At 49.2% G+C, this 26,378-nt stretch overlaps 1 protein-coding gene across 1 annotated transcript in view; it reads left to right on the top strand.

Annotated features, from left to right (window-relative positions):
- DOCK3 (dedicator of cytokinesis 3) overlaps positions 1-26,378 on the top strand; it is a 189,767-nt gene that overhangs the window by 108,890 nt on the left and 54,499 nt on the right. Inside the window, 10 exon segments of the mRNA XM_077451060.1 lie at positions 6,990-7,078; positions 8,486-8,611; positions 13,039-13,163; positions 14,674-14,836; positions 15,111-15,217; positions 15,377-15,548; positions 17,691-17,788; positions 18,234-18,317; positions 18,866-18,966; positions 20,508-20,589. Of these exon segments, the coding sequence (XP_077307186.1) occupies positions 6,990-7,078; positions 8,486-8,611; positions 13,039-13,163; positions 14,674-14,836; positions 15,111-15,217; positions 15,377-15,548; positions 17,691-17,788; positions 18,234-18,317; positions 18,866-18,966; positions 20,508-20,589 (1,147 nt within the window).

Consider the following 26,378-nt stretch of genomic DNA (forward strand, 5'->3'; position numbering starts at 1 on the left):
GAACAGGCCGGGTACAGAATCAGGAACAAACACACAGGAACAGATAGCAGGAGTCACGGGAACGCTGCAGACGGGACAGCACAGAGGAGCAGGAGCAGGTCCCTTAAGTAGGCAACTGGGCGCCAAGAACGATCGCACGGTACGTCTACGTACCCCCGCGGGTGACCGTGCTCCCGTTCGTGACCCCGCGTACCCGCGTACACCCGTTCGGCTCGTCGCGCACCCGCGTGCGCCCGCTCGTGTCAACGCGCACCCACGTGCGCCTGTTGGGGACTATGTGCACTCGCGTGCGTTCGTTAGCGCCAACCCGCGTCCGAAGGCACCGACGATCCCCTCGTACCGGGAACCTGCGGGTAAGTCTTACTTGGGTGACCGGGGTGGTGGAACGACCGTGACATTGCCCCCCCCCAAGGGGCAACCTCCGGATGCCCAACTGTGCCATCTTATCCGGGTGAGTTCTTTTGAAGGCATGGATTACTCTTTCGGCATGCAGGTTGGACTCCGGTTCCCATGAATTCTCCTCAGGGCCATATCCCCTCCATTTAACCAGAAACTGGGTCTGGTTACGTCTCCTCCTGCAGTCCAAGATAGCTTCAACCTCAAATTCCAATTCCCCATCAATCATCACGGGTTCTGGGGGGTTGGTACTCCGGTCGGCAAAGGGGTCCGGAACCGCAGGCTTGAGCAATGAAACATGAAAAACCGGGTGGATCCGGAATGACCCCGGGAATTTCAGCTCAAAGGCTACTTCATTTAGTTTCCTCAGAATGGGGAATGGACCCACAAACTTCGGACCCAGCTTCCTGGAAGGGCAGGCCAACTTCAAGTTTAACGTAGACAGCCAGACCTGGTCCCCGACCTGGAGGTTAAGTTCGCCCCTTCTCTTCCTATCGAAGACTTCCTTATAGTGTTCCTGGGTTTTAGCCAGCGTTTCCTGAAGGATCCTGTTATTATTCCTGAAGAAGTTAAGGTCCTCCTGGACCGCCGGTACTGAACACTCAGGAAGATTACCGGGCAGAAAAAGTGGGTGGAAACCGAAGTTTGCAAAGAAGGGGGACTGCTTGGTGGCCGAATGGACGGAATTATTATATGCAAATTCCGCTAAAGGTAGAAGCGATACCCAATCGTCCTGGGAGAAGGAAGAGAAGCAACGCAGATACTGCTCCAGCGTTTGGTTGGTTCTCTCGGTCTGGCCGTTAGTTTGAGGGTGGTAGGCCGAAGATAGGCGAAGCTCAATTTTCAGGGCCCCACAGAGAGCCTTCCAAAACCTGGACGTGAATTGAACTCCCCTGTCAGAGGTGATGTCAGCAGGAATGCCGTGGAGCCTTACTACTTCTTTAATAAAAGTCCTGGCCATCTCTGTGGCCGATGGAGTCCCCCTTCATGGGTAAGAAGTGGGCCATTTTAGTAAATCTGTCCACCACCACCAGAATCGAGGAAAAGTCTTCAGAGGGGGGCAGTTCCACGATAAAATCCATGGATATCATCTTCCACGGCCTATCTGGGATGGGTAATGGCCTCAGCAAGCCCCAAACCTTCGACTTACTCCCCTTATTCCTAATGCAGGTGGTACACGCTTCTACATATTCCCTGCAGTGTTTCTTCATCTGGGGCCACCAAAACGTGCGTTGAAGTAAGTCTAAGGTTTTGAATGCCCCAAAGTGACCGGCCAATGGGTGGTCGTGGCAGGAGCTGAGGACCGCAGTACGTAGCTCCTGGGGGACAAAGATTCTACCCTGGTGCCAGAGAAGACCGTCCTTGGAGGTTAAAGAGGTGTCAGAAGATAGAGCCGGAACACTGGAGGCCTGTTTAATTCGGGACAAGAGATCTTCTTGGAGCAGGAGAAAGTTCCCTGGGGGAAGAATGGTGTCTGGCGTAGGAGATAACACTGGCTCATTGTACATCCGGGAAAGAGCATCGGGCTTCACGTTCTTCGACCCGGGCCTGTACGTGATATGGAACACGAACCTGGAAAAGAAAAGTGCCCACCGGGCCTGTCTTGGCTTCAGTCGTTTGGCAGATTTAAGATACTCCAGGTTCTTGTGGTCCGTATAAACCAGGATCGGGTGGGAAGCACCTTCAAGGAGGTAGCGCCATTCCTCCAACGCCGCCTTGATTGCCAGTAATTCCCGGTCTCCGACGTCGTAGTTCCGCTCAGCTTCTGAGAGCTTACGGGAGAAAAAGGCCACTGGGTACAAAAGTGACTTAGGCCCCTGTCTCTGGGATAATACCGCCCCAACGGCTACTTCCGAGGCATCTACCTCCAGGATATAGGGCAGCGTGGCGTCGGGGTGTCTCAGGATCGAAGCTGAAACAAATAGTTTCTTCAGGGTTTCAAAGGCTTCTTGCGCCTTGGGAGTCCACAGGAATCTTTGACCCTGTTTGGTCAGCTCCGTGATGGGGGAGATAATGGATGAAAATCCTCTGATAAACTTTCTATAGAAATTGGCAAATCCCACGAACCGTTGGACCCCTTTCCGGTCCGAGGGAGCAGGCCAGTCTAGGATGGCTGAGACTTTCTGGGGATCCATTTCTATTCCTTTTACGGAAATGATCAAGCCCAAGAATTGAATGCTCTGTTGCTCGAAGACGCACTTCTCCGGTTTGGCGTACAGGCCATGGAGACGGAGACGAGCCAGGAAAATCTTCACATGCTCCCGGTGTTCGGCTAAGGAGGAAGAAAAGATTAGTATATCGTCAAGGTATATAACAACAAACAGGTCTAAGTACTCTCTGAAGACATCGTTGACGAAATGCTGGAATGTAGCGGGGGCATTACAGAGTCCAAAGGGCATGACGAGATACTCATAATGCCCGAAGCGGGTACGAAAGGCGGTCTTCCACTCATCGCCTTTGCGGATACGGACCAGGTTGTAGGCGCCCCGCAGATCCAGCTTGGAGAACACCCTAGCCGACCCCAGTCTCTGGAACAATTCAGGTACCAACGGTAGAGGGTAGCGGTTTTTCACAGTAACCTTATTGAGTGCCCGGTAGTCTACACATGGTCGTAGGGAGTGATCCTTCTTCTGGACGAAGAAAATCCCTGCACCTGCCGGGGAAGTGGAAGGTTGGATAAAGCCCTTCTTTAAATTATCATCCAGGTAGGTCTTTAGAGCTCCCAGCTCGGTCTCGGATAGGGGAAAGATTCTCCCGAAGGGAATCTCCGCTCCCGGAAGCAAGTCTATCGGGCAATCATATAGTCTGTGGGGAGGTAGAGTCTCTGCGCCCTTCTTACTAAAAACATCCAAAAATTGGTGATAGACTTCGGGCACTGCCAGTCGGGTTTCGGTGTCTGTCTCCAAGCAGAGCAGGGAAGGAGGGTCCGTCTTGATGGCTGGAAGGCAATACTGATGACAATAGGCAGATGGAAACTCGATCTTTCCAGTGAACCAGTTTATCAGGGGATTGTGGGCCTTCAACCAGGGTATGCCAAGAATTATGGGAAAGAGAGGAGACTTGATAATGTCCAGACACAGGTACTCTTGGTGGCCCCCCGTGATGGTGACAAGAAGGGGAGATGTTTCCTGGGTTACAGGTCCGGATCTCAGAGAGGAACCGTCGGCCAAATAGATTGGAAGTTCCTTGGCCCTGGGCCGAAGGGGAATGTTGTTTCTCAGGGCGAAGGATAGGTCCATAAAACCGCTACAGGCCCCAGAATCAATGATCGCGTTGACGCGGATAGTCTTGCCGGAGAACTGTAAAAGAAGAGGCACAGCCAGGTGAGAGATGGTACTGGTACTAGGCGGAGTAGGAGGAGAGGCGGGAGGTATAAGCAGGCACTTACGCGACTTGGCGGGGCAAGTGCGAACATAATGTCCAGATCCTCCGCAGTAGAGGCACAGGTTACCAGATCTTCGGCGTTGGCGCTCTTCGGGGGTCAAAGGTGAACGTAGTAATCCCAGCTGCATGGGTTCCGATAAATCCGGAGAAGAAGGACCAGGAAGAACCGGTGGATTGGCACTTGGAACCCGTGGCATCATCCAGACTGGGCGAGAGGTGGCAGAAGAGCGCTCCAGACGACGCTCTCTTAACCGCCTATCGATCTGGACAGAGAGGTCGATGAGCGCTTCCAGGGTCTCAGGAGTTCCTACACGGGCCAGTTCGTCCTTCAAAGCCTCCGAGAGTCCCATGCGGAACTGGTAACGGAGAGCTGAGCTGTTCCACTCTGTGTCGGCGCTCCAGCGCCTGAACTCAGACACGTAGTCCTCTACTGGCCTGCGACCTTGCTGAAGTGCATGCAAAGCCGCTTCTGCGGTGGCCGCGAGCTGGGGGTCCTCATAAAGACGAGACATGGCTTGGAAGAAGACATCTAAGGAGTCCAGACAGGGGTCTTTTCGTTCAAGGAGGCGATGTGCCCAGGCCTGGGGTTCGTCGGTAAGTAAGGAGATAACGAACCCTACTTTCGTAGCCTCAAGAGAAAAGGTCCGGGGCTGAAGGGCGAAGAAGAGCTCGCAGGAATTCCGGAAGGCCCTAAACTTATTCCGGTTACCGGAAAAACGGTCTGGTGTAGGGACCCTTGGCTCTGGCGGCAACATGACCACTGAAGGGGGACCTGGAGATCCGGAGGCAACTGGAGCTGCGGCAGATAGGGCTTGAACCCGTTCCTCCAAACGACCATAACCCTCTTGCAGGTTCTTCACGGCCTGGGTGAGGCCGGCTAGATGGTGGCACAGTTCATCCATCGGAGATGCTCCCTGCGAGGGCTCGGACATGGCTGTCCCGTACTGTCACGTACCTGGTTGGAGAGCCCAAGCGTGCAGGGAGCGGCGCCTCGTAAGCCCCGGCTCGAGAGCCCCTGGAGATGGGAACAGGGATTCAGGAGTCCGGAGGGCACAAGTGCCAGACTGGTCAGCTGGTAGAAGAGACCGGAGCAGATGGTGGGCCGGAGCGGAAGGTGCAGCCAGCGCAGGATGCTGGACAGGAACTGCTGGACGGCTGGCACAGGCGAACAGGCAGGAGCTGCGGAAGTAGTAGTCAGAGCAGGTCCGTAGGCAGACTGGCAGAAGTAGTCAGGAACGAGCTGGGTCGGCAACAATCGGGCAGCAGAGGTACAAGGCAGAAGGCAGAAGCGTGGTCAATCAGGCAAAGGGTCGGAGGCAGGCGGCAAACAGGCAAAGTCCAGGAACAGGCCGGGTACAGAATCAGGAACAAACACACAGGAACAGATAGCAGGAGTCACGGGAACGCTGCAGACGGGACAGCACAGAGGAGCAGGAGCAGGTCCCTTAAGTAGGCAACTGGGCGCCAAGAACGATCGCACGGTACGTCTACGTACCCCCGCGGGTGACCGTGCTCCCGTTCGTGACCCCGCGTACCCGCGTACGCCCGTTCGGCTCGTCGCGCACCCGCGTGCGCCCGCTCGTGTCAACGCGCACCCGCGTGCGCCTGTTGGGGACTATGTGCACTCGCGTGCGTTCGTTAGCGCCAACCCGCGTCCGAAGGCACCGACGATCCCCTCGTACCGGGAACCTGCGGGTAAGTCTTACTTGGGTGACCGGGGTGGTGGAACGACCGTGACACCTGTCCATGCAACACTGATCAATCTAGGGTTGCCACCTCATCCCTTTAAACCCGAACACATATGAATTACACGGGTTCTGAGGCTAATTTAATGCTGATAAGGCATCAAGTGAGTTTAATTACCACATTAATCAGCCAGAGAATCCGTGTAATTAATATGTGTTCGGTTTTAAAGGGATGAGGTGGCAACCCTAGATCAATCCCCTGTCCATGCTAAACTGATCAATCCCCTGTCCATGCAAAACTGATCAATCACCTGTCCATGTAAAACTGATCAATCACCTGTCCATGCTAAACTGATCAACCACCTGTCCATGCTAAACTGATCAATCACCTGTCCATGCTAAACTGATCAATCACCTGTCCATGTAAAAACACTGATCAATCCCCTGGTCTTGCTAAACTGATCAATCACCTGTCCATGCAAAACTGATCAATCACCTGTCCATGTAAAAACTGATCAATCCTCTGGTCTTGCTAAACTGATCAATCACCTGTCTATGCAAAACTGATCAGTCACCTGTCCATGTAAAAACACTGATCAATCCCCTGGTCTTGCTAAACTGATCAATCACCTGACCATGCAAAACTGATCAATCACCTGTCTATGCAAAACTGATCAGTCACCTGTCCATGTAAAAACACTGATCAATCCCCTGGTCTTGCTAAACTGATCAATCACCTGACCATGCAAAACTGATCAATCACCTGTCCATGCAAAACTGATCAATCACCTGTCTATGCAAAACTGATCAGTCACCTGTCCATGTAAAAACACTGATCAATCCCCTGGTCTTGCTAAACTGATCAATCACCTGTCCATGCAAAACTGATCAATCACCTGTCCATGCAAAACTGATCAATCACCTGTCCATGTAAAAACTGATCAATCCTCTGGTCTTGCTAAACTGATCAATCACCTGTCCATGCAAAACTGATCAATCACCTGTCTATGCAAAACTGATCAGTCACCTGTCCATGTAAAAACACTGATCAATCACCTGTCTATGCTAAGCTGATCAATCACTTTGGGACTTTGGCTGCCCTGGGTGCAGAGGACGTGGGTTGAATAACATTGGCTGTCCTTCAACCCAAAAGACTGAGGACATCTTGTGGCGGAAAACAAGTACCGCAGGTGACATCCACAGATTAAAGGTCATTTTATCTATTATTAGACTGCAATTTTTTTTTTTTTTTGCGTGTGTATTTGTTTTTTTTGCCTGCTTGAACAAAATCCAGTCATATTTTATTTCACATAGAACAGAAGTGTGGCAGTAAAATACAGAGCAGGAATAAAATAATACAATGAAGTAATTTGAGTAAGGGTACTTGGGGTGAAGGGCGGGTGGGGGGGGGTTGATCTGCTTTTTTTGTGTTATAACATAATCAATGCTTTAGATATAACGGTATCCTGAGGCCCATATGATATAAATGTAATGGAGAATCTGTATCTTTTTCATTTGTTTCAGGTGTAACAATGAGAATGAATGGTACCAGGTCCACGAGAATATCATCCGTAAAACCAGCACCAAATACTCCACACCGAGCTCCAACTATGGTAAGACCAATCCTTCCAACCAAAGATAGGACCGGTGGTGGGACAAGGTTTTTTTTTTAACACCCAAAGCAATAATGTTCAAGGCACACCCTATCGTCCTACCTGTCCTTTTGGCCTCCCCCCTCCTGCTGATTGGCTCAAGGTGGTCACCTCTTCTGCCTACCCCTCCGCCTGGCCCCTGGATAGGGCACTCAGCATTGGGGTTGTTCTCTCAATATCACAGTTCACCCAGATGTTTTTCCACATCCAGTGTACCTCTCCACAAAACCTGTTCACAACCCAGATGGGGGGGGGGGGGTGCCTCTTTAAGAAATGCTGGTTTCCTGGCTGTCCTATTGATCCAGTGACTTGGGTACTTTTGGAGTCACTGAGCTAGATAAGGATCTTTGGCTGGATGCTTCTTCTTAATCATTGGCTTAACATTTCAAAGCCAGAAACAGCCAAGGCAAGTAGCATTTTCAAAGTGAGGTCGGTGTCAACAGCACATTTTTTTTTCTCCTGCAGCAGGTGCCTTGGAAGATTGTTGATGCAAAATACCTGTGTTAATAGCTTAAGGTGGAAGCTGCCTTAGTCCTGTGCCACAGACATCCGCATGGCAGGGCACAAGGGGCAGCTGCCCTGGGCCCCTGTCATTGTTGTGGGGCCCAAAGCAGCTGCCTAATACTTGCCAACTATCACAGTTTAAATTCCCTTGTCCCTTGAAGTTTTGGTCATGTGCTGTGTCCTGATATCTCAGTGTGAAGTGCTGGTACTAATGCTGCCTAGTTCTGCCCTATTGTTGTGAACAGACCCTGTATTTACATGTAAATAACCGGCATTCATATGTAAATAGCGGCAGCATCACTAAGTAAATAGCTGCGGCCAGCGGCATTGATATGTAAATAAAGGCGGCATTCATATGTATATGATGCTCCCCTACAGTGAGCAGATGATGAGCTGTAACCTCTAGCAACCAATCAGTGAGCAGTAATACTGCACAGTAATCTCTAGTAACCAATTAACAAGCACAAATCATTTGCTGTAACCTCTAGCAACTAATCAATGAACTGTAATCTGTGCTGTAACCTCTAGCAACCAGTCATTAAGCAGTAATGATATGCTGTAACCACTAGCAACCAATCGCAATTGCTGCTTGATCTGACACAGTAAACTGATTTTAAGTCTAGCTGCTATTTATTGTATGCCTCACAGCAGGTTGAGAGTGAAATTGCATGGGGTGGGGAGGGCCCAAGAAAATTTTTGCCCAGGGTCCAATCAATATTAAAGTCCTGCAGCATGGTCTCTATGTATATAGACTGACAGCTTCCACCTGAGTCTTATCACACAGGTGTTTTGCTTTGTGACATTGTGTGTTGTTCTTAGTCACGGTCTCTCTGATCAGGACTCTTCTTCCCCCACACCTTGCAGGGCTCATCGTGTCGCTTCAACTCCTGCGGGGTGACATGGAGCAGATCAGAAGAGAAAACCAAATTCTCTTTAACAGAGGCGCAGCCGTCACCCGCAAGCTGGGCTTTCCTGACGTCATCATGCCAGGTAGGGGGCGCCGGCGTCAATTAAACTGTACCTTTACCTTTCTGACCTCTCTAACTGAAAAACGTTAAATGTTCTTTGTTAAGAAACTTTTACTTCCTCCCAGGAGGTGGCCTTATCTGACATCAGGTGCAGATCAAAAGCACACTCCTCTGATCTGTAGATAAAGGAATGAGTGTGTATACATTGTAGGAAGAACATCGTTACAATGTATTTCCTCAGCAAGGTTTCATATACTCTATATACTTTAGAAGTCCCTGTATGAGGTCCAGCAGAACAAAACAGGCTTCGGATATCAAAGTGTGGAGAAAAAGACTTAGCCCTTGTACACACGGGTCGGACATTCCGACAACCAAATCCGTCGGATTTTGTCCATCGGATTTTGTCCGACGGATTTTGTCCGACACTGTTGCATACACACGGTCGGACAAAGTTGTCGGGAAAATCCGATCGTTCAGAATGTGATGACGTTATTTCGTTACTACGGGACTACGTTCAGGCTAGTAGCCAATAGCTTTGATGTAGGAATTTGATCTGAGCATGCGTGGCACTTTGTCCGATCGGAATTCTCTACACATGATCGGACAAGGTCCGATCGGAGCATTTTGTCGGAAAATTTTACCAACAAGTTGGAAAACTTGGTCTGTCAGATACTCCGATGGAAACAGTCCGATGGAGACCACACACAGTCGAGAATATCCGACAAAGCGGTCCGATCGGACACATTCCTTCGGAATCTCCGACCGTGTGTACAAGGGCTAAGACGTACAATCAGGGCTGGCTCAAGACATTGTACCGCCTGCATTAAAGAATAAAATGCTGTCCACCCCCCCCAACCCCCCCCAAAAAAATTAAGCCCACCAAAAGGCCCTCACAGCCATTAAAATCTATGATAATTAAAACTAAAATAAATGAATCAGGAATTTAGATTTACATGCAACAGCACCTTGTCTATATGCAATATTATATGACATACCATTACTGTATGTTTAATTCCAAAGGACAGGCTAGGGTATGGACAGGCTAGGGTAGTATATGGACAGGCTAGGGTAGTATATGGACAGGCTAGGGTAGTATAGGGACAGGCTAAGGTAGTATAGGGACAGGCTAGGGTAGTATAGGGACAGGCTAAGGTAGTATAGGGACAGGCTAAGGTAGTATAGGGACAGGCTAGGGTAGTATATGGACAGGCTAGGGTAGTATATGGACAGGCTAGGGTAGTATATGGACAGGCTAGGGTAGTATATGGACAGGCTAGGGTAGTATATGGACAGGCTAGGGTAGTATAGGGACAGGCTAAGGTAGTATAGGGACAGGCTAGGGTAGTATAAGGGCAGGCTAGGGTAGTATATGAACAGGCTAGGGTAGTATATGGACAGGCTAGGGTAGTATAGGGACAGGCTAGGGTAGTATAGGGACAGGCTAAGGTAGTATAGGGACAGGCTAGGGTAGTATAGGGACAGGCTAGGGTAGTATAAGGGCAGGCTAGGGTAGTATATGAACAGGCTAGGGTAGTATATAGACAGGCTAGGGTAGTATAGGGGCAGGCTACTGTAGTATATAGACAGGCTAAGGTAGTGTATAGACAGAGTAAGGTAGTGTATAGACAGGGTAAGGTAGTGTATAGACAGGGTAAGGTAATATATAGACAGGCTAGGGTAGTAAATGGCACGCTAGGGTAGTAAATGGCACACTAGGGTAGTATATGGATAGGCTAGGGTAGTATATGGATAGGCTAGGGTAGTATATAGACAGGCTAGGGTAGTATATGGATAGGCTAGGGTAGTATATAGACAGGCTAGGGTAGTATATGAGGAGGCTAAGATAGTGTATAGACAGGCTAAGGTAATATATAGACAGGCTAGGGTAGTAAATGGCACGCTAGGGTAGTATATGGATAGGCAAGGGTAGTATATGGATAGGCTAGGGTAGTATATGGATAGGCTAGGGTAGTATATGAACAGGCTAGGGTGGTATATGGATAGGCTAGGGCAGTATAGGGAACGTCGGAGGCAGTATATAGACAGGCTAGGGTAGTATATCGACCAGCTAAGGCATTGTATAGGGGAAGGCATGAGTAGTATAGCCACTGACGAAGGTCCAGCATCACAAAGCGGGACTTGGAATTCGAAGGGCAAGTGATGGCAAGGGTGGAGTAAGACCTGGACATCCAAAGTATTTTATCAATGAGGTTTTGTATATACAGAAGCCACTGTATGAGCTCCAGCATCACAAAGCAGGATTTGGATGTTACAGTTTTGGTCAAGGGTATAGTAAGACCTGGACGTACAATGTATGTCCAAGGTCCAGCATCAGTGACACAGGAAAACGAGAGCCTTCTAAAAGCCATGGACCCCGGGCAGCCGCACAAATGGGGGCCCACCACTCGGGCCAATCCTTGACTCTTGTATACATAGGAGCCACTGACTACAGACCAGCATCACAAAGTTGGACCTGGATGTCAAAGACAAGTGTTGGGCAAGGGTGGAGTAAGACCTGGACATCCAAAGTATTTTATATCCAAGGTCTAGCAACAATACGACATACAGTAGGCAAGCATGGGCCCTCTAGAGGTCATGGACCCTGGACAACTACCAAATTCACTCAAATGGTGAACCACTAATGGTCAGGCCAATCTTTGACATCCAAGCTCTGCTTTGTGATGCCATAGCTCAGACGGTGGCTCCTGTATACTGTATATGGGTCAAAGTGTGGCCACAAGAGGGAAGAAAGACCTGGACGTACTTGATATGTCTAAGTCTGGCAACAGTGATATAGGCAGACATGGGCTCTCCAGAAGCTGCAGACTCTGGGCAAGCTGACTGGATTACCCCAATAGAGATCCTCTACTACTCAGATCAGTTCTTGACCCTCCAAACAGGGGCCACTGTCTGAGCTTCACACAAAGTGGGACTTGATTGTCAAAGCGTGACTGGTCCTGGTTTGTCATGTTGGCAAGGGTATAGCAAGACCTAGATCTACAATGTATGTCCAAGGTTTAGTAACAGTGACATAGGCAGGCATGGGCCCTCTAGAGATCATGGACCCCGGGCAGCTGCCAGAATCACCCAAATTGGGACCAACCACTGTTTAGGCCATTCCAGGACCTAGATATACAGAGGAGCCACTGTCTGAGCTCTGGCTTTACAAAGCAGGACTTAGATGTCAAAGTGTGGCCGCAAGGAGGAATGAAGACCTGGATGCAGGGGTGGACTGACAACTTATGGGGCCCCCAGACAATAGGAGATTATGGGCCCCCCAGACAATCTGAGATTATGGGGCCACAAAGTATACACACACACACACACACACACACACAGTATACAATCACACAGTATACACAGACATGTACACACAGTATACACACACACATGTACACACAGTATACACAGACATGTTTCTATTGGCTGAGAAGGTACTGGAGAGGTGGGGCAGCTATAATCTCAGGATTTTTAGACCAAAAGGGTGTCGGTAAGGGACATTTCAGAGACAGATTTAAAAAAAAAACACAGATTTTTACATACTGTCCCTGGTTTTACTGAGGCTGGCAACCCTAATGGGGCCCCCTAGTGGCCCTGGGGTCCTTGGGCAGTGCCCGAGTGGCCAAATGGTCAGTCCGCCCCCTGCCTGGATGTAGAAGGTGTTTCCAAAGTCTACCAACAATGGCACAGGCAGGCATGGGTCTTCTAGAGGCCATAAACCCTGAGCACCTATATAGGAACCTACCACTGTTCAGGCCACTCCTTGACCCACGATTGGTGGACTAGTAGCTCCTCAGCTGCGGGAAAACAATATTGTACTTAGGATTGCCTTTTTTTATTGTAGCAGCTCTATGACGTAAAGAGTTGATAGAATCATTCTCTTTCCAGTCTGTAGCCATTGCACCATCCCTAGGAGATTTCTTCATACACTTTGCTCTACTGGATCTGAACAATGCACCAATTCCGTGTCCCAAATCCATTTTTTTTTCTCTCTCTTTCTTGTCTTTCTCTTTCTTCCTCCATCATTACCTTCTCATTTCAAAATGTTTCACCCCCTCTTGGTCCCCATTAAATTCCACAAAACCCTTCTGCCCCAGAGATACTGATTACCGAGTGTAAGTGTTTCCATCTTCAATTGCTTGGCAATACTCACTGGTATGCTGTCTGCAGAGGGAGCTGTGTGAAATCTGACATGGTAACACCATGGCTCGTGACTGCTGATTGGACCCCAACGGGTGTCACCCAAGTGTGGTCTGAGAGTTTTCAGTTCTGTCATCCGTGCATGAGTGCTAGATGATGCTGCAAGGTGTGCACTGCTCCTCGAAAAGCTGCCTTTGGTCTGCAGATGCCATGCCAGGCTGATGGATGACGCTCTGCTTTTTGGCCGCGATGCTCTGCACAGGCCCGGCTTATGTCACATTGTTTATTGTATCGCTTTTACTTTTGCAGGGGACATCCGCAACGATCTCTACGTGACGCTGGAGAAGGGCGAGTTCGAGAGAGGAGGGAAAAGCGTGCAGAAAAACATTGAAGTCACTATGCACGTTCTGTACGCAGACGGCGAGAACCTGAGGGTGAGAACCCGCCGCCATATTGTTCATGCACGCTGCTGAGTCTGTTATTATATAGTAACTGTGGAAGTGAAGTGGACCTGGCAGTATCTTTACAAATCTGCATGAATAAATTCCCGACATGTCACAATATACATCGGGGGGGGGGGGGGGGGGTTGGAAAATTTCCAACTTTTATTTATCAAAAAGCAGTCCTTGAGCTCCTAGGCTGAGATGATGTCATCAGTCTGCTGCAGGCAGGAGGAAGCATTTCTTCAGTCTCCCCCTCCTCCTCCTAACTTTGTAGCAAGTCGCAAGATGAGAGGCTGCAGCAGGGCATAGCTCCCAGCTGTCCCTGATTTTGAGGGACTGTCCCTGATTTGGAGCAATGTCCCTTGCAGCACTCTCTCTCCCGCTCCTCTGAAAAGTAATCCATGTATCCATGATGGGTCACTTTTCAGAGGGTTGTAGAGCAGCGCCTGGCAGGCATTCAGGAGGCAATACTGCCAACTCCTGAATGCCAGTTTTTGGGGATTTTTTATTGTAAATACTTTGCCTTAACCGCAAGCCAAGCATTTGGCTCGTGTTTGCGGCATGTCTGCATTCAGTTTAATGGGACATACACTATATTGTCAAAAGTATTGTGACACATGAACTTTAATGGCATCCCAATCTTAGTCCGTAGGGTTCAATATTGAGTTGGCCCACCCTTTGCAGCTTTAACAGCTTCAACTCTTCTGGGAAGGCCGTCCACAAGGTTTAGGAGGGTGTCTATGTGAATGTCTGACCATTCTTCCAGAAGCCCATTTGTGAGGTCAGGCACTGATGTTGGATAAGAAGGCCTGGCTCGCAGTCTCCGCTCTAATTCATCCCAAAGATGTTCTATCAGGTTGAGGTCAGGAATCTGTGCAAGACAGTCAAGTTCCTCCACCCCAAACTCACTCATCCATGTCTTTATGGACCTTGCTTTGTGCACTGGTCCAAATCATTTGGTGGAGGGCGGATTTTGGTGTGGGGGAGGGGGGATTATGGTGTGGGGGGTTGTTTTTCAGGGGTTGGGTTTGGCCCCTTAGTTCCAGTGAAGGGAACTCTTAAGGCATCAGCATACCAAGACATTTTGGACAATTTCACGCTCCCAACTTTGTGGGAACAGTTTGGGAATGACCCCTTCCTGTTCCAACATGACTGCCCACCAGTGCACAAAGCGAGGTCCAAGGAGTTCCCTTCACTGGAACTAAGAGGCCAAGTCCAACCCCTGAAAAACAACCCCCCCCCCCACACCATAATCCCCCCTCCACCAAATGGTTTGGACCAATGCACAAAGCAAGGTCCATAAAGACATGGAGGAGCGAGTTTGGGGTGGAAAATAAAGCATGGAGACATGAATGGATGGGGGGAGTTTGCTTTAAGTATAAAAAATTTGTTAAAAAGTGTTTTTGGTTTTGTGGTGTTCGGATGCTTTCAGCAGATTGAGGTGGTCGGGGACGAGGTAAGAATGCATTATTGATGAAACCTTTACCGTCTGTTTCTCCAGGACTGCGTCAGCCTGGGCACCGGGGAGCCGCCGCGGACGCAGTACCATTCCTTCGTCCTCTACCACAACAACGGCCCGCGGTGGGGGGAGCTGATCAAACTGCCCATCCCTATCGACCGGTTCCGGGGCTCCCATCTACGCTTCGAGTTCAGGCACTGCTCCAGTATGTACAGGCCGCAATATGAGGGCCGCCATTGTGCCAAATCATGTGATTCCCTCCCCCCCCCCCACCCCCCTTTGTCTTTGTTATGCCTGTCATGTGACGTGTCATGTGATCGTACCAGCATCGTGTCAACAATGCCGCAGCTTTCTGTCATGAGGCTTCTGTTGGCATGTCTCGTTGTCATGTGACCCATGGCCGGTGCTGCTTCCCCGCTGTTCGCTGCCCTTTTTCGATGGCCGAATGCTTCCACCGTCACCCTTCTCTTGTGTTGCAGCAAAAGATAAAGGTGAGAAGAAGCTCTTTGGTTTCTCCTTCACACCTCTGATGAGAGATGACGGGACGACGCTGTCAGACAATATCCATGAGCTCTACGTCTACAAGGTATGGCCTCCCCAGGTGCATGGGGTGGTGGGTCTCTCTCTCTCTCTCTCTCTCTCTCTCTCTCTCTCTCTCTCTCTCTCTCTCTCTCTCTCTCTCTCTCTCTCTCTCTCTCTCTCTTTCCTTCTGGTGGACCGTGACTCTCTCTCGCCCCTTTTGTAGTGTGACGAGAACAGCACCTTCAACAACCACGCCCTGTACCTGGGCCTCCCCTGCTGCAAGGACGACACCAGCGGCTGCCCCAACATCCCATCCAGCCTCATCTTCCAGCGCAGCCCCAAGGAGACCTTCTCTATCTACACCCAGCTCTCCTCCACCAAGCTCACCCAGAACGGTACCATGTCCTCCATGTCACCTCTATACCAACCCCTACCCGATATACAGAATGGAGCTTTGCCCACATTGCCCCACAAGCATAATCCTAGCACCACCCATGGCCAGAAGAATGCCCCATCCCTTCATTGCTCTCAGCCAGAATGGTACCGTGCCTTAAATATGTGCAAATCGTTTCGTTTCCAAATTCGTTTTTTAAAGGGGTTGTAAACCCCTCGTGTTTTTTCACCTTCGTGCATCCTATTCATTGAGGTGAAAAAACACTTGGCAGTGACCGGCCCCCCAACCCCCCCTTACTTACCTGAGCCCGGTATTTCTGTTGCCGGAGATGCGCTCTCCCTCTCTCCACGGGGTCCCTATTCTTCATCGGATAAATTGATAGCAGCGCAGCCATTGGCTCCCGCTGCTCTTAATCCAATCCAATGACACGAGCGCCCGGGGGGCTGGGCCGAGTCCAGCATTCGTGTCTATGGACCCCGAACGATGGACTCGGGAGCATGCCCACAAGGTAAACCCCCCGGGGAGAGCGCTTCTCCTAGGGGGTTATCTGATGTGGGGAGGAGCCACGAGAGCCTTGGGGGGACCCCAGAAGAGCAGGTTCAGGGCCATTCTGTGCAAAACGAGCTGCACAGTTGAGGTAAGTATGACATGTTTGTTGTTTTAACCTTACAATCACTTTAATGAATTTAAACAAATTTGTTCATTTGGAAATATTCGAATTTCCGAATTTTTACAAAAATTCGGAAATTCGTTCATTTGGGAATTCTAAATTTAGTGAATTCGGAAATTCGGAAATTTGGAGATTTGATTTTACCGAATTGTTGAATTTCCGAATTTCAAATTTTTTAAGATGTGAAAATCCAAAAATTCGAAATTTCAGGAATTTGGAAATTCAAAATTCGGAAATTTGAAATCCAAAAATAAGAATGAAAATCCAAAAACTGGAAAATGTGAAAGTCTGAAATAATAACTAATAATAACTTAATATTACTAACTATTAAATTATAGGTATTGGAATTTACTTTCAAATTTGGCTGTTAGAGTACGTAACGAATATGAATTTATCCGAAGTTACGAATTAACTCGCCTACGGAGATTTTTAAGTGTCAAAGTTTGTCGCCATACCACGAGCCGGGTGCAATTTTGAAGCGTGACACGTTGGATACCAATTTACTCGGCGTAATATTATCTTTCACAATATGAAAAAAAAATCAGGCTAACCTTACTGTCTTCTTATTTTTTTATTCAAAAAGTGAATTATGTCCAAAAAAAAAACAACGCATTTTGTAAGACCTCTGTGCAAATACGGTGTGACATAAAGTATTGCAACGATCGCCATTTTATTCTCTAGGGTGTCTGAAAAATAAATAAAAAAAATTACTATATATATATATATATAAATTTGGGGGGGGGGGGGTCCTAAGTAATTTTCTAGCAGAATTTTTTTTTTTTTTTAACTTGTAAACACCAAGTGTAAAAAATAGGACCGGTCCTTAAGTGGTTAAGTACTCTTAAATTGGACAGGTGTGCAAAGAACTAAGAAAAATGGCAAAGACTCCAATCTAAATTGTCACAATTTTTGCTCCAATTTTCATTCTATAACCAGCATAACCTTCCTACAACTGTGCACCCCCCTTACAGACAACAGCCAGAGCAATACTTTCAACACCTTCCATGCCTCGGCATCCATCATACAGGGCAACACTTTGCCTATATAAGAACCCAGCAGTATAATTCTTGTATGAAACATTACTGAGCTCACAGCATTGCTTTCTCTACTTTACAACCAACACACAGTATAGTAAAATGCCGATTACACCGCCCCTTACTCCTTCATAGCCATTACTATAATAGGTACTTATTATTTTCCATCAGTACAGTGAATATTAATACTAAGCCCATGAGATTAACAATCTTGCTGTCTAGCCATACCTCCAGAGTGGTCCTGAGTCTACGGTACTGCCATATCACTGCATGCCATCCTTCAGAGTGGCACGGACCTCTAGTGCCACCTATAGCACAAAATCATCTCCACAACCTCCAATGATCTACTATACACAATGACCCGATCACAGATAATTCCTCTTTTTTGGATCACCTAAGCCTGCTCCACCTTCATCACTTTCTCCATTCACATCTGCAGTTGACCTCCTGGCTCTCCTAAAGTGGAAAGTCTACCCGGACCGGATACTGGACATTCTCGGTCGCCTGCGTCATGTGAGCGGAGAGGAAATTGTGAAGGTAAGAATGTCTTAAGACTGAGAAAAGCCCGTGTTCTGTGGATATTTTCCAGTAGTACTGCCAATTGGTGACTCTAGGGCCCCTGTGCAAGACCAGTTGTGGACATTTTCCAGCCATAATGTGTAATACTACCATTGGTGGACAGAGTCACCCAAAGGGCCCTTGTGCAAGACCACTAGTTGGGCCATGCAGTGGGCCTACATTTTTTTAAATAGTTTGTGTGATAGTGAGGGAGTCACTTTGTATCCAATTTCTCTTTGTATATTTCTCAAACGTTTTGAAGAAATCTATCTTGTACCTCCCGGTAATTTTCTCCTTAGTGCAAGTTGTCCATTATACGATTACCATTGCAGTTCTATATAAACCTTGATTTTCATGTGATTTTGTTTTGGGGAGGAAATTGGCATCAGGTGGCTGGTCAAAATTTTTTTATGGTCTATCCCAGTTCCTGCAGGACATCTTGGACACACTTTTTGTTATCCTAGACGACAACACGGAGAAGTATGGTCTGCTCGTCTTCCAGTCACTGGTAAGGCACCACCGCTCCTCTGAGGAGAATTATCAATGTTCTATATTGCGTATCCTTCTATGGATAGAGAGGCCGATGGAGATAATTGAATGCAGAAAGTGCATTTTTGTACTACAAGATGACTTTCATCCAGCTGATTAAACTGACCAAATTTCCGCACAGTGGTGGGGTGGCTTTCATGGAAGAACGTTCTTTAAAAATCTTGCAGGAAACCAGGACTACCCTCCAGGACAGTCTCTGTATTCATACTTGCTGCTCAAAGAAAATGATAACGATATAAAGATTTCCTCCTATGTCCTTATGTCTCTTAAACCAGAAGTGAAAGGAAATTTCCCCAGTTGGACACAGATGGAAATAATAACAGTAACAGAGGTTGTCCCCTCTATGCTAGTCTATGAATTTTGCATTATGCATTGGTTCTGCATTGTGACGTATACACTTTCTACTACTCTGCAAATTTATTAGCAATAGCGTATTTTTTTTAGCAAAGCACGGCATTTGCTTCAACTGCCTTTGTTATATAACTCATTTCTAACCTCCATCGGCAGGTCTTCATCATCAACCTTTTGCGGGAAAGTAAATATTACCATTTCCGCCCGGTGCTGGAAACCTACATCCAGAAACACTTTGCTGGTGCTCTGGCCTACAGGTGAGTGGCAAAATCTGGGAAGAACGTATCTCAGAATTGAAAGTTTGGAATTGTATTGGGGAATGATAGAGGGATTGGGGTCATTTGGGATACTTTCATGGGAAGTGGGGTCTTATCAGAACTGAGAGAAGATCTTCTGGTTGTGTCAAAGGCTTCAGTGGGGCTGGGGTTTGTGCTTGATGGGTCGTCAGCTAACGCTTATCCTACATCAGCTGGGACTGGGTTCGGTGCTGGATGGGTCATCAGCTAACCCTAATCCTACGTCAGCTGGGACTGGGTTTAGTGTTGGATGGGTCATCACCTAACCCTTATCCTACATCACCTGGGACTGGGTTTGGTGCTGGATGGGTCATTACCTAACCCTTATCCTACATCAGCTGGGACTGGGTTTGGTGCTGGATGGGTCATTACCTAACCCTTATCCTACATCAGCTGGGACTGGGTTTGGTGCTGGATGGGTCATCAGCTAACCCTAATCCTACGTCAGCTGGGACTGGGTTTAGTGTTGGATGGGTCATCACCTGACCTTAATCCTACATCACCTGGGACTGGGTTTGGTGCTGGATGGGTCATTACCTAACCCTTATCCTACATCAGCTGGGACTGGGTTTGGTGCTGGATGGGTTATCAGCTAACCCTAATCCTACATCAGCTGGGACTGGGTTTGGTGCTGGATGGGTCATCAGCTAACTCTAATCCTACGTCAGCTGGGACTGGGTTTAGTGTTGGATGGGTCATAACCTGACCTTAATCCTACATCAGCTGGGACTGGGTTTGGTGCTGGATGGGTCATCAGCTAACCCTAATCCTACGTCAGCTGGGACTGGGTTTAGTGTTGGATGGGTCATCACCTAACCCTAATCCTACATCAGCTGGGACTGGGTTTGGTGCTGGATGGGTCATCAGCTAACCATAATCCTAATCCTCAGCTGGGACTGGGTTTTTACTGCTTGATGGGACATAAGCTAACCATAACATTCTGTCAGTTTGGACTGGGTTTGGTGCTGGATGGGTCACCAGCTAACCCTAACCCTAATCTTACATCGGCTGGGACTGGGTTTGGTGTTTGAGGGGTCATCAGCAAACCCTAACCCTAATCCTACATCAACTGGGATTGGTTTTGGAGCTGGATGGGTCATCATCTTAAAATTTGAAGTAAAATGCAAGACTTGCATTAAATAAGGTGCTAAACCGCACATTTCCTCACCCCCATGCTTTTGGGGTTGAGGAAATGCAATTTACATGAAAATATGGGACATCTTTACTAATAATTACCATTTGAGAACCCCATCCTGCCAAAACTAGAAAAGACCGTCTCAGCCAGTAGGCCAGAATGTTTGCCATGTGAAGGAGCCCATACACCAGACCATGTGCAGGCTAGGATGGGGCTGTTATGTCTTATCACAATTCTCAGGAGAAAGTAAGCATGATACTTTGACTTTGCATGTATTGGTCAAAAGATTTGCTAAGTAGTACTTTGTATGTCACCCTCAGAATTTGGACATGGTGACACAAACAGGCCTTTTCTCTTTCTCTTTCAGAGAACTGATTCGCTGCCTGAAGTGGTACATGGAGCGATCAGCCGATCTCGTGCGGCAGGACCACATCCAGGAAGCCATGAGGGTGAGCATTGTGGGAGGAGGGGAGGTATGAGAAAGCTCCTTATTGTAGATTAATATTGTTGCCGGGTATGTGGTGTGTCTTGGAAGCAGCTTTACATCAAACCTCCCCATCCCTAACCAGACCACATTTTTGCCAAGCAAGGACCACTTCCAAGTCATGGTCGGCTGGCTATTGCGCATAAAATGGTGGCAACATTAAAATGTAATAACTAGAGAAGAGCTAAATTTCGTTTTTTATGCTGCTAAAACATTGGAGTCAATAGTGAAGACTACATTCAGATGGTGTTTGGAGGTGTTTAATGGACTTTAAATTGCTCTTATGGTTTTGTAAGAGGGGCTTTGTGGTTATCTAGAATTGGCCCCGAGAGCACAAGATCCTGCCCGCTCCTGTCCTTATGCTAGAGCACTATCCCAATTGCAGAGGATGAACCCTCCATCATATTATGCCCACTCCATGCCAGGGGCCTCCACATGACATTCCCAATCATTGACCTTTAGATCCCAAGGAAGGTATGTCCACAGATATGAGTAGAATTGCTGCACTTTACTGATGGAATTCAGGGCATTGTATACCAGGCATGCACTCACTTGACATACAAAGTCAACCACATTTAGTGGATGGTTCACAGTAGTCACATGCGAAAGCATATGCGGCACTTTAATCAGCCATCTCCTTCTAACACACTCGGGATTATTAGTTCTTAGAGGACTAGGCTCCTATCCCAGTACTTTCCAGGGGAATAACCTCACACAGGGAACTCTTGGCCTAGCCTGATAGGCCTTTTGCAAACAGCCCTAGCACCACATCTCCATAAGGGTTAGAAAGTCTACAGCCGGCTCTCTTGGGGTGCAGGACTACTCCTCTCTGGCCCTCTACAGGGCCTCCCCATGCTGGTTACATCTGTGCTGGTGTGGGGTGTTTGGCTCCCATGCCCCAAGTGCACTAGGGCTCCTCCCAACCTGGCTTATATGTGGGCAGGCATGTACTGGCCATTGGGACTTCAGGGAGTTTCCCGGTGGGCCGATGGCTTAGTGGGCCGGTTTCGGTGACAAAGTAATGGCTGTGCGGCTCGCCCTCAACTTCACGCAGTGATGTGAGAAAGATGAGAAAAATACAGAGGAGAATAGTGATGGACGAACTTCCGACGGGACGTTTCGCGAACGCGAAACGCGAACGGACACAAACGTTCGCGAAAACGACCGTTCGCCGCGGGCTCCATTGACTTCAATGGGAGGCGAATTTCGCAAACCTTTAGGTCGAATTTGCGGCCACGGGGTAATTATTAGGGGGTAGCACGTAGTCCCACCACCTGGACAATAGCATAATACATGTATGAGGTGAATTTGGGATCGATAACTACAAGCATTTTTTTTTTATTTGGGAAATTGTTCTGACAATTCAGGACTATGGAGCTAATGAAGGCAATGGAGGAGAGGGAAGGTCAGGGACCAGGGTAGGCAAACAAGAGGGTGCAGGAGATACAGAGCACTGACAGCAGCACCGTAATACAGAGCACTGACATCAGCACCGTGACATACAGCGCTGACAGCAGCTCCGTGACATACAGCGCTGACAGCAGCTCCGTGACATACAGCGCTGACAGCAGCTCCGTGACATACAGCGCTGACAGCAGCTCCGTGACATACAGCGCTGACAGCAGCTCCGTGACATACAGCGCTGACAGCAGCACCGTGACATACAGCGCTGACAGCAGCTCCGTGACATACAGCGCTGACAGCAGCTCCGTGACATACAGCGCTGACAGCAGCTCCGTGACATACAGCACTGACAGCAGCTCCGTGACATACAGCGCTGACAGCAGCTCCGTGACATACAGCGCTGACAGCAGCACCGTGACATACAGCGCTGACAGCAGCTCCGTGACATACAGCGCTGACAGCAGCTCCGTGACATACAGCGCTGACAGCAGCTCCGTGACATACAGCGCTGACAGCAGCTCCGTGACATACAGCGCTGACAGCAGCTCCGTGACATACAGCGCTGACAGCAGCTCCGTGACATACAGCGCTGACAGCAGCTCCGTGACATACAGCGCTGACAGCAGCTCCGTGACATACAGCGCTGACAGCAGCTCCGTGACATACAGCGCTGACAGCAGCTCCGTGACATACAGCGCTGACAGCAGCACCGTAAGCAGCCCCAGGAGGAAGTCAGCACAGCACAGGGATGGTGTGATCCCCTCATAATAAGAACCCCCAGGAGGAAGTCAGCACAGCACAGGGATGGTGGGAGCCCCTCATAATAAGAACACCCAGGAGGAAGTCAGCACAGCACAGGGATGGTGGGAACCCCTCATAATAAGCAGCCCCAGTAGAAATATGACACCGCTCAACCTCTTCAAAGAGGAGGGTAGGGGCATATAGTACGGTGTGCTTTTTTGGGTCAGGGAAGTGAGCCAAATGAATTAAGAAGGTCTGTGTGCTTGATTCCAAAAATTGTTTATAGACATATACATGGTCTACTGATCACATGTGTTGAATTCCTCCGAGATCCATGCCTCATTCATTTTTAGAAATGTGAGGTAGTTAACACTGTGGTGAGCTAGGCGAGTACGCTTATCGGTCACAATCCCCCCTGCTGCGCTGAACGTCCTTTCGGACAGGACACTGGATGAGGGGCAAGCCAACAGTTCGATTGCAAATTGGGCAAGCTCTGGCCAGAGGTCAAGCCTGCCCACCCAGTAGTCTAGGGGTTCATCACTCCTCAGAGCGTCCACATCGGCCGTTAACCCAATGTAGTCGGACACCTGACGGTCTAGGCGTTCCCTGATGCTGGATCCGGATGACACCTGTCGATGGGTCGGCTGAAAGAATGACCTCATATCCGAAGTCACCAACACATCTTCAAACCGGCCTCTTCTTGCAGGCGCTGTTGGATTGGTACCCGCAAATCCTTCTCTGGGAGTGGGAATTGCTCCTCTGCCAGCGCACGCAAAAGCAGAATGCAGCATTTCTCGAAGCAAGGCCTGGAAGTGCTGCATTCTGACAGCCCTCTGCGACGGCGGTAACATTTCCGCCATTTTGTGTTTGTACCGGGGGTCTAAGTACGTTGCCACCCAGTACTGGTCCTTGACCCTCATGCTTTTTATACGGGGGTCCCTATTAAAACACTGGAGCATGAAGGCCCCCATTTGCACTAAAGTGGAAGCGGTGTGGTGGCCTGGCTCCTGCTCATCATCCAGGATAATGTCGTCCTCTTCATTCTCCTCTCCCCATCCTCGCACAACAGGGATCCCAGAAAGGTTTAAAGCATGCTCTTCTTGCTCCTGCTCATCCGCCCCGGCACCATCCTCCTCTGACTCCTCATCAGACTCCTGTTGTTGACTTGTCTCAGATAGAGTAGCCCCCCCTGGGAATTCATCCAGCATTGCGACTTCCTCATCTTCCCGCTCCTGCTCCTCCACAGCCTGATCAATGACACGACGCAATGCACGCTCCAGAAAGAAGGCATAAGGTACCATGTCACTGATGGCGCCATGGCTGCGACTGACCAGTTTGGTGATCTCCTCAAATGGCCGCAGAAGTCTGCATGTGTCGCGCATGAGCAGCCACTGGCGCGGTGAAAAAAAACCCAGCTCCCCAGAACCGTTTCTTTCGCAGAGTTCATACAGGTAGACGTTAACTGCACGTTTCTGCTGGAGCAGCCTATCAAGCATATAGAAGGTTGAGTTCCATCGCGTCGGGCAATCGCAAATAAGACGTCTGACCGGCAGATGGTGTCGCCGCTGAATGTCAGCAAGGCGAGCCATGGCCGTGTAAGATCTTCTGAAATGGGCCGAGATTTTCCTTGCCTGCCGCAAGATGTCCTGGACCCCAGGGTATTTGACAAGGAATCGCTGCACGACCAAGTTTAAGACGTGTGCCATGCACGGCACGTGCGTGATTTTGCCCTGTTTCAATGCGCTAAGCAGATTGGCACCGTTGTCACACACCACTTTACCAACTGTCAAATTGAGCGGTGTTAGCCACTCATCTGCCTGTGAACGCAAAGCTGAAAGGAGTGCCGGGCCAGTGTGGCTCTTTGCTTCCAGGCACAACAGACGCAGCACGGCATGGCAACGTCTCACCTGGCATGTGGAATAGGTTCTGGGGAGCTTGGGCGGTGCAGTGGAAGAGACGCTAGCAGCGGAAAAGGAGGAGGCAGCTGAGGAGGAGAGGGAGGAGGATGGAGTAGGAGGAGGAGAAGAAGAGTCAGGCCTGCATGCAATCCGTGGCGGTAAAACCAAATCTACACGGGTGCCACGGGTTACATGCTTGACGGCCGTCAGAAGGTTCACCCAGTGGGCAGTAAAACTGATATACCTTCCCTGCCCGTGTTTGCTAGACCACGTGTCTGTGGTCAGATGTATCTTGGCACCGACACTGTGTGCCAGAGATACATTCACTTGCCGCTGAACATGGCCATATAGCTCTGGGATGCCCTTCTCTGAGAAATACTTCCTTCCTGGGACCTTCCATTGTGGTGTTCCAATGGCCACAAATTTGCGAAAGGCCTCCGAGTCCACCAGTTTATATGGCAGTAGTTGGCGGGCTATGAGTTCTGACAAGCCAGCCGCCAACCGTTGGGCAAGAGGGTTATCCGGCGTCATCATTTTTTTACGCTCAAACATTAGGCCCACGGAAGCCTGCCTTTTTGCAGAAAAATGTGAGCTTGGCGTGATGGAAGGTGGAGTGGAGGACAATTGTGAGGAGAGAGGAGAAGGAGAAGTAGAAGACGAGGCTGGACGGTGAGAGCCTGCAGTGTGGCTTTGTGTGTTCCGTTGCTCCCACTGGGCTCGGTGATGGCTGCTCATGTGCCTTCTTAAGGCGGTCGTCCCTAGGTGAGTATTGGGCTTACCGCGACTAACGCGTTGACTGCAAAGATTGCAGATGGCAACGCTATTGTCAGCAGCGGACACGTTAAAAAAAGCCCACACTGCGGAGCCATGTGCCGGTGTCCTGGGAGCGCCAGATGTGACCGTACATGGTCGATGACTCGCTCCTGATACATTTGCAGTCTGCTTTGTCCCTGCTGTGCAATGTAAGTCATTGCTGCTTCTCCTCCCTATCTGCTGGTCCATATCTCCCTCTGAACTCCCCTCCTCTTCCTCTCTTGTGGGCACCCACGTGACATCACTAGACACGTCATCATCAACGTCACCTTCCCCACCGCTATAAGTAGAGTAGGCAGCAACACCGGGGACCAACCTCCTCCTTGGGCTGATCTGGGTACTGGCGTCAGACTGCTGAGTAGCGCTTGTTGCTACCTCCTCTTCCTGATCCAATACCAAGAGTGGCTGCGCATCAGAAATGTCCTCTTGATATGGATCGGAAAATAATTCCAGTGACTCAAGCGGAAGGTATGTGGTGGTGGTGGTGGTGGTCGTGTTGTTGGTGGTAGTGTCTTTGGGGGTGCACATAGCAGAGAGTGAAGAAGAGGGTGCAGATCGAGAGGATGAGGAGGGTGCAGAAGAGTAAGGCTGAGCGAGCCACTCAACCAAGTCTGGTGCATCCTTTAAAGTAATTGAACGCACCTTCTGCAACTTCCCACTTTGGCTCAAGCCTGTTGCTCCTGCCCTACCCCTACCACCCCTGCGGAAGGGCCTGCCTCTTCCTCTGCATGTCATTTTTTAAATGACCCTGTGACAAAACTCTTAGTCCCTATACCGCTGAAGGACTGCTGCAGTATAGGTGAGCGGTCAGCAGTGGTGCACGTCAACCCTATCTATTGTGGACCGATAGCGGTCCTTACAGAACAGCAGACTGTACCGCACTCAAGCCTATGTACCG

The sequence above is a fragment of the Lithobates pipiens genome, unplaced genomic scaffold (genome assembly GCF_037356315.1).
Source record: "Lithobates pipiens isolate NorthernLeopardFrog02 unplaced genomic scaffold, aLitPip1_a1.2 Scaffold_23, whole genome shotgun sequence".
Lineage (NCBI taxonomy): Eukaryota > Metazoa > Chordata > Amphibia > Anura > Ranidae > Lithobates > Lithobates pipiens.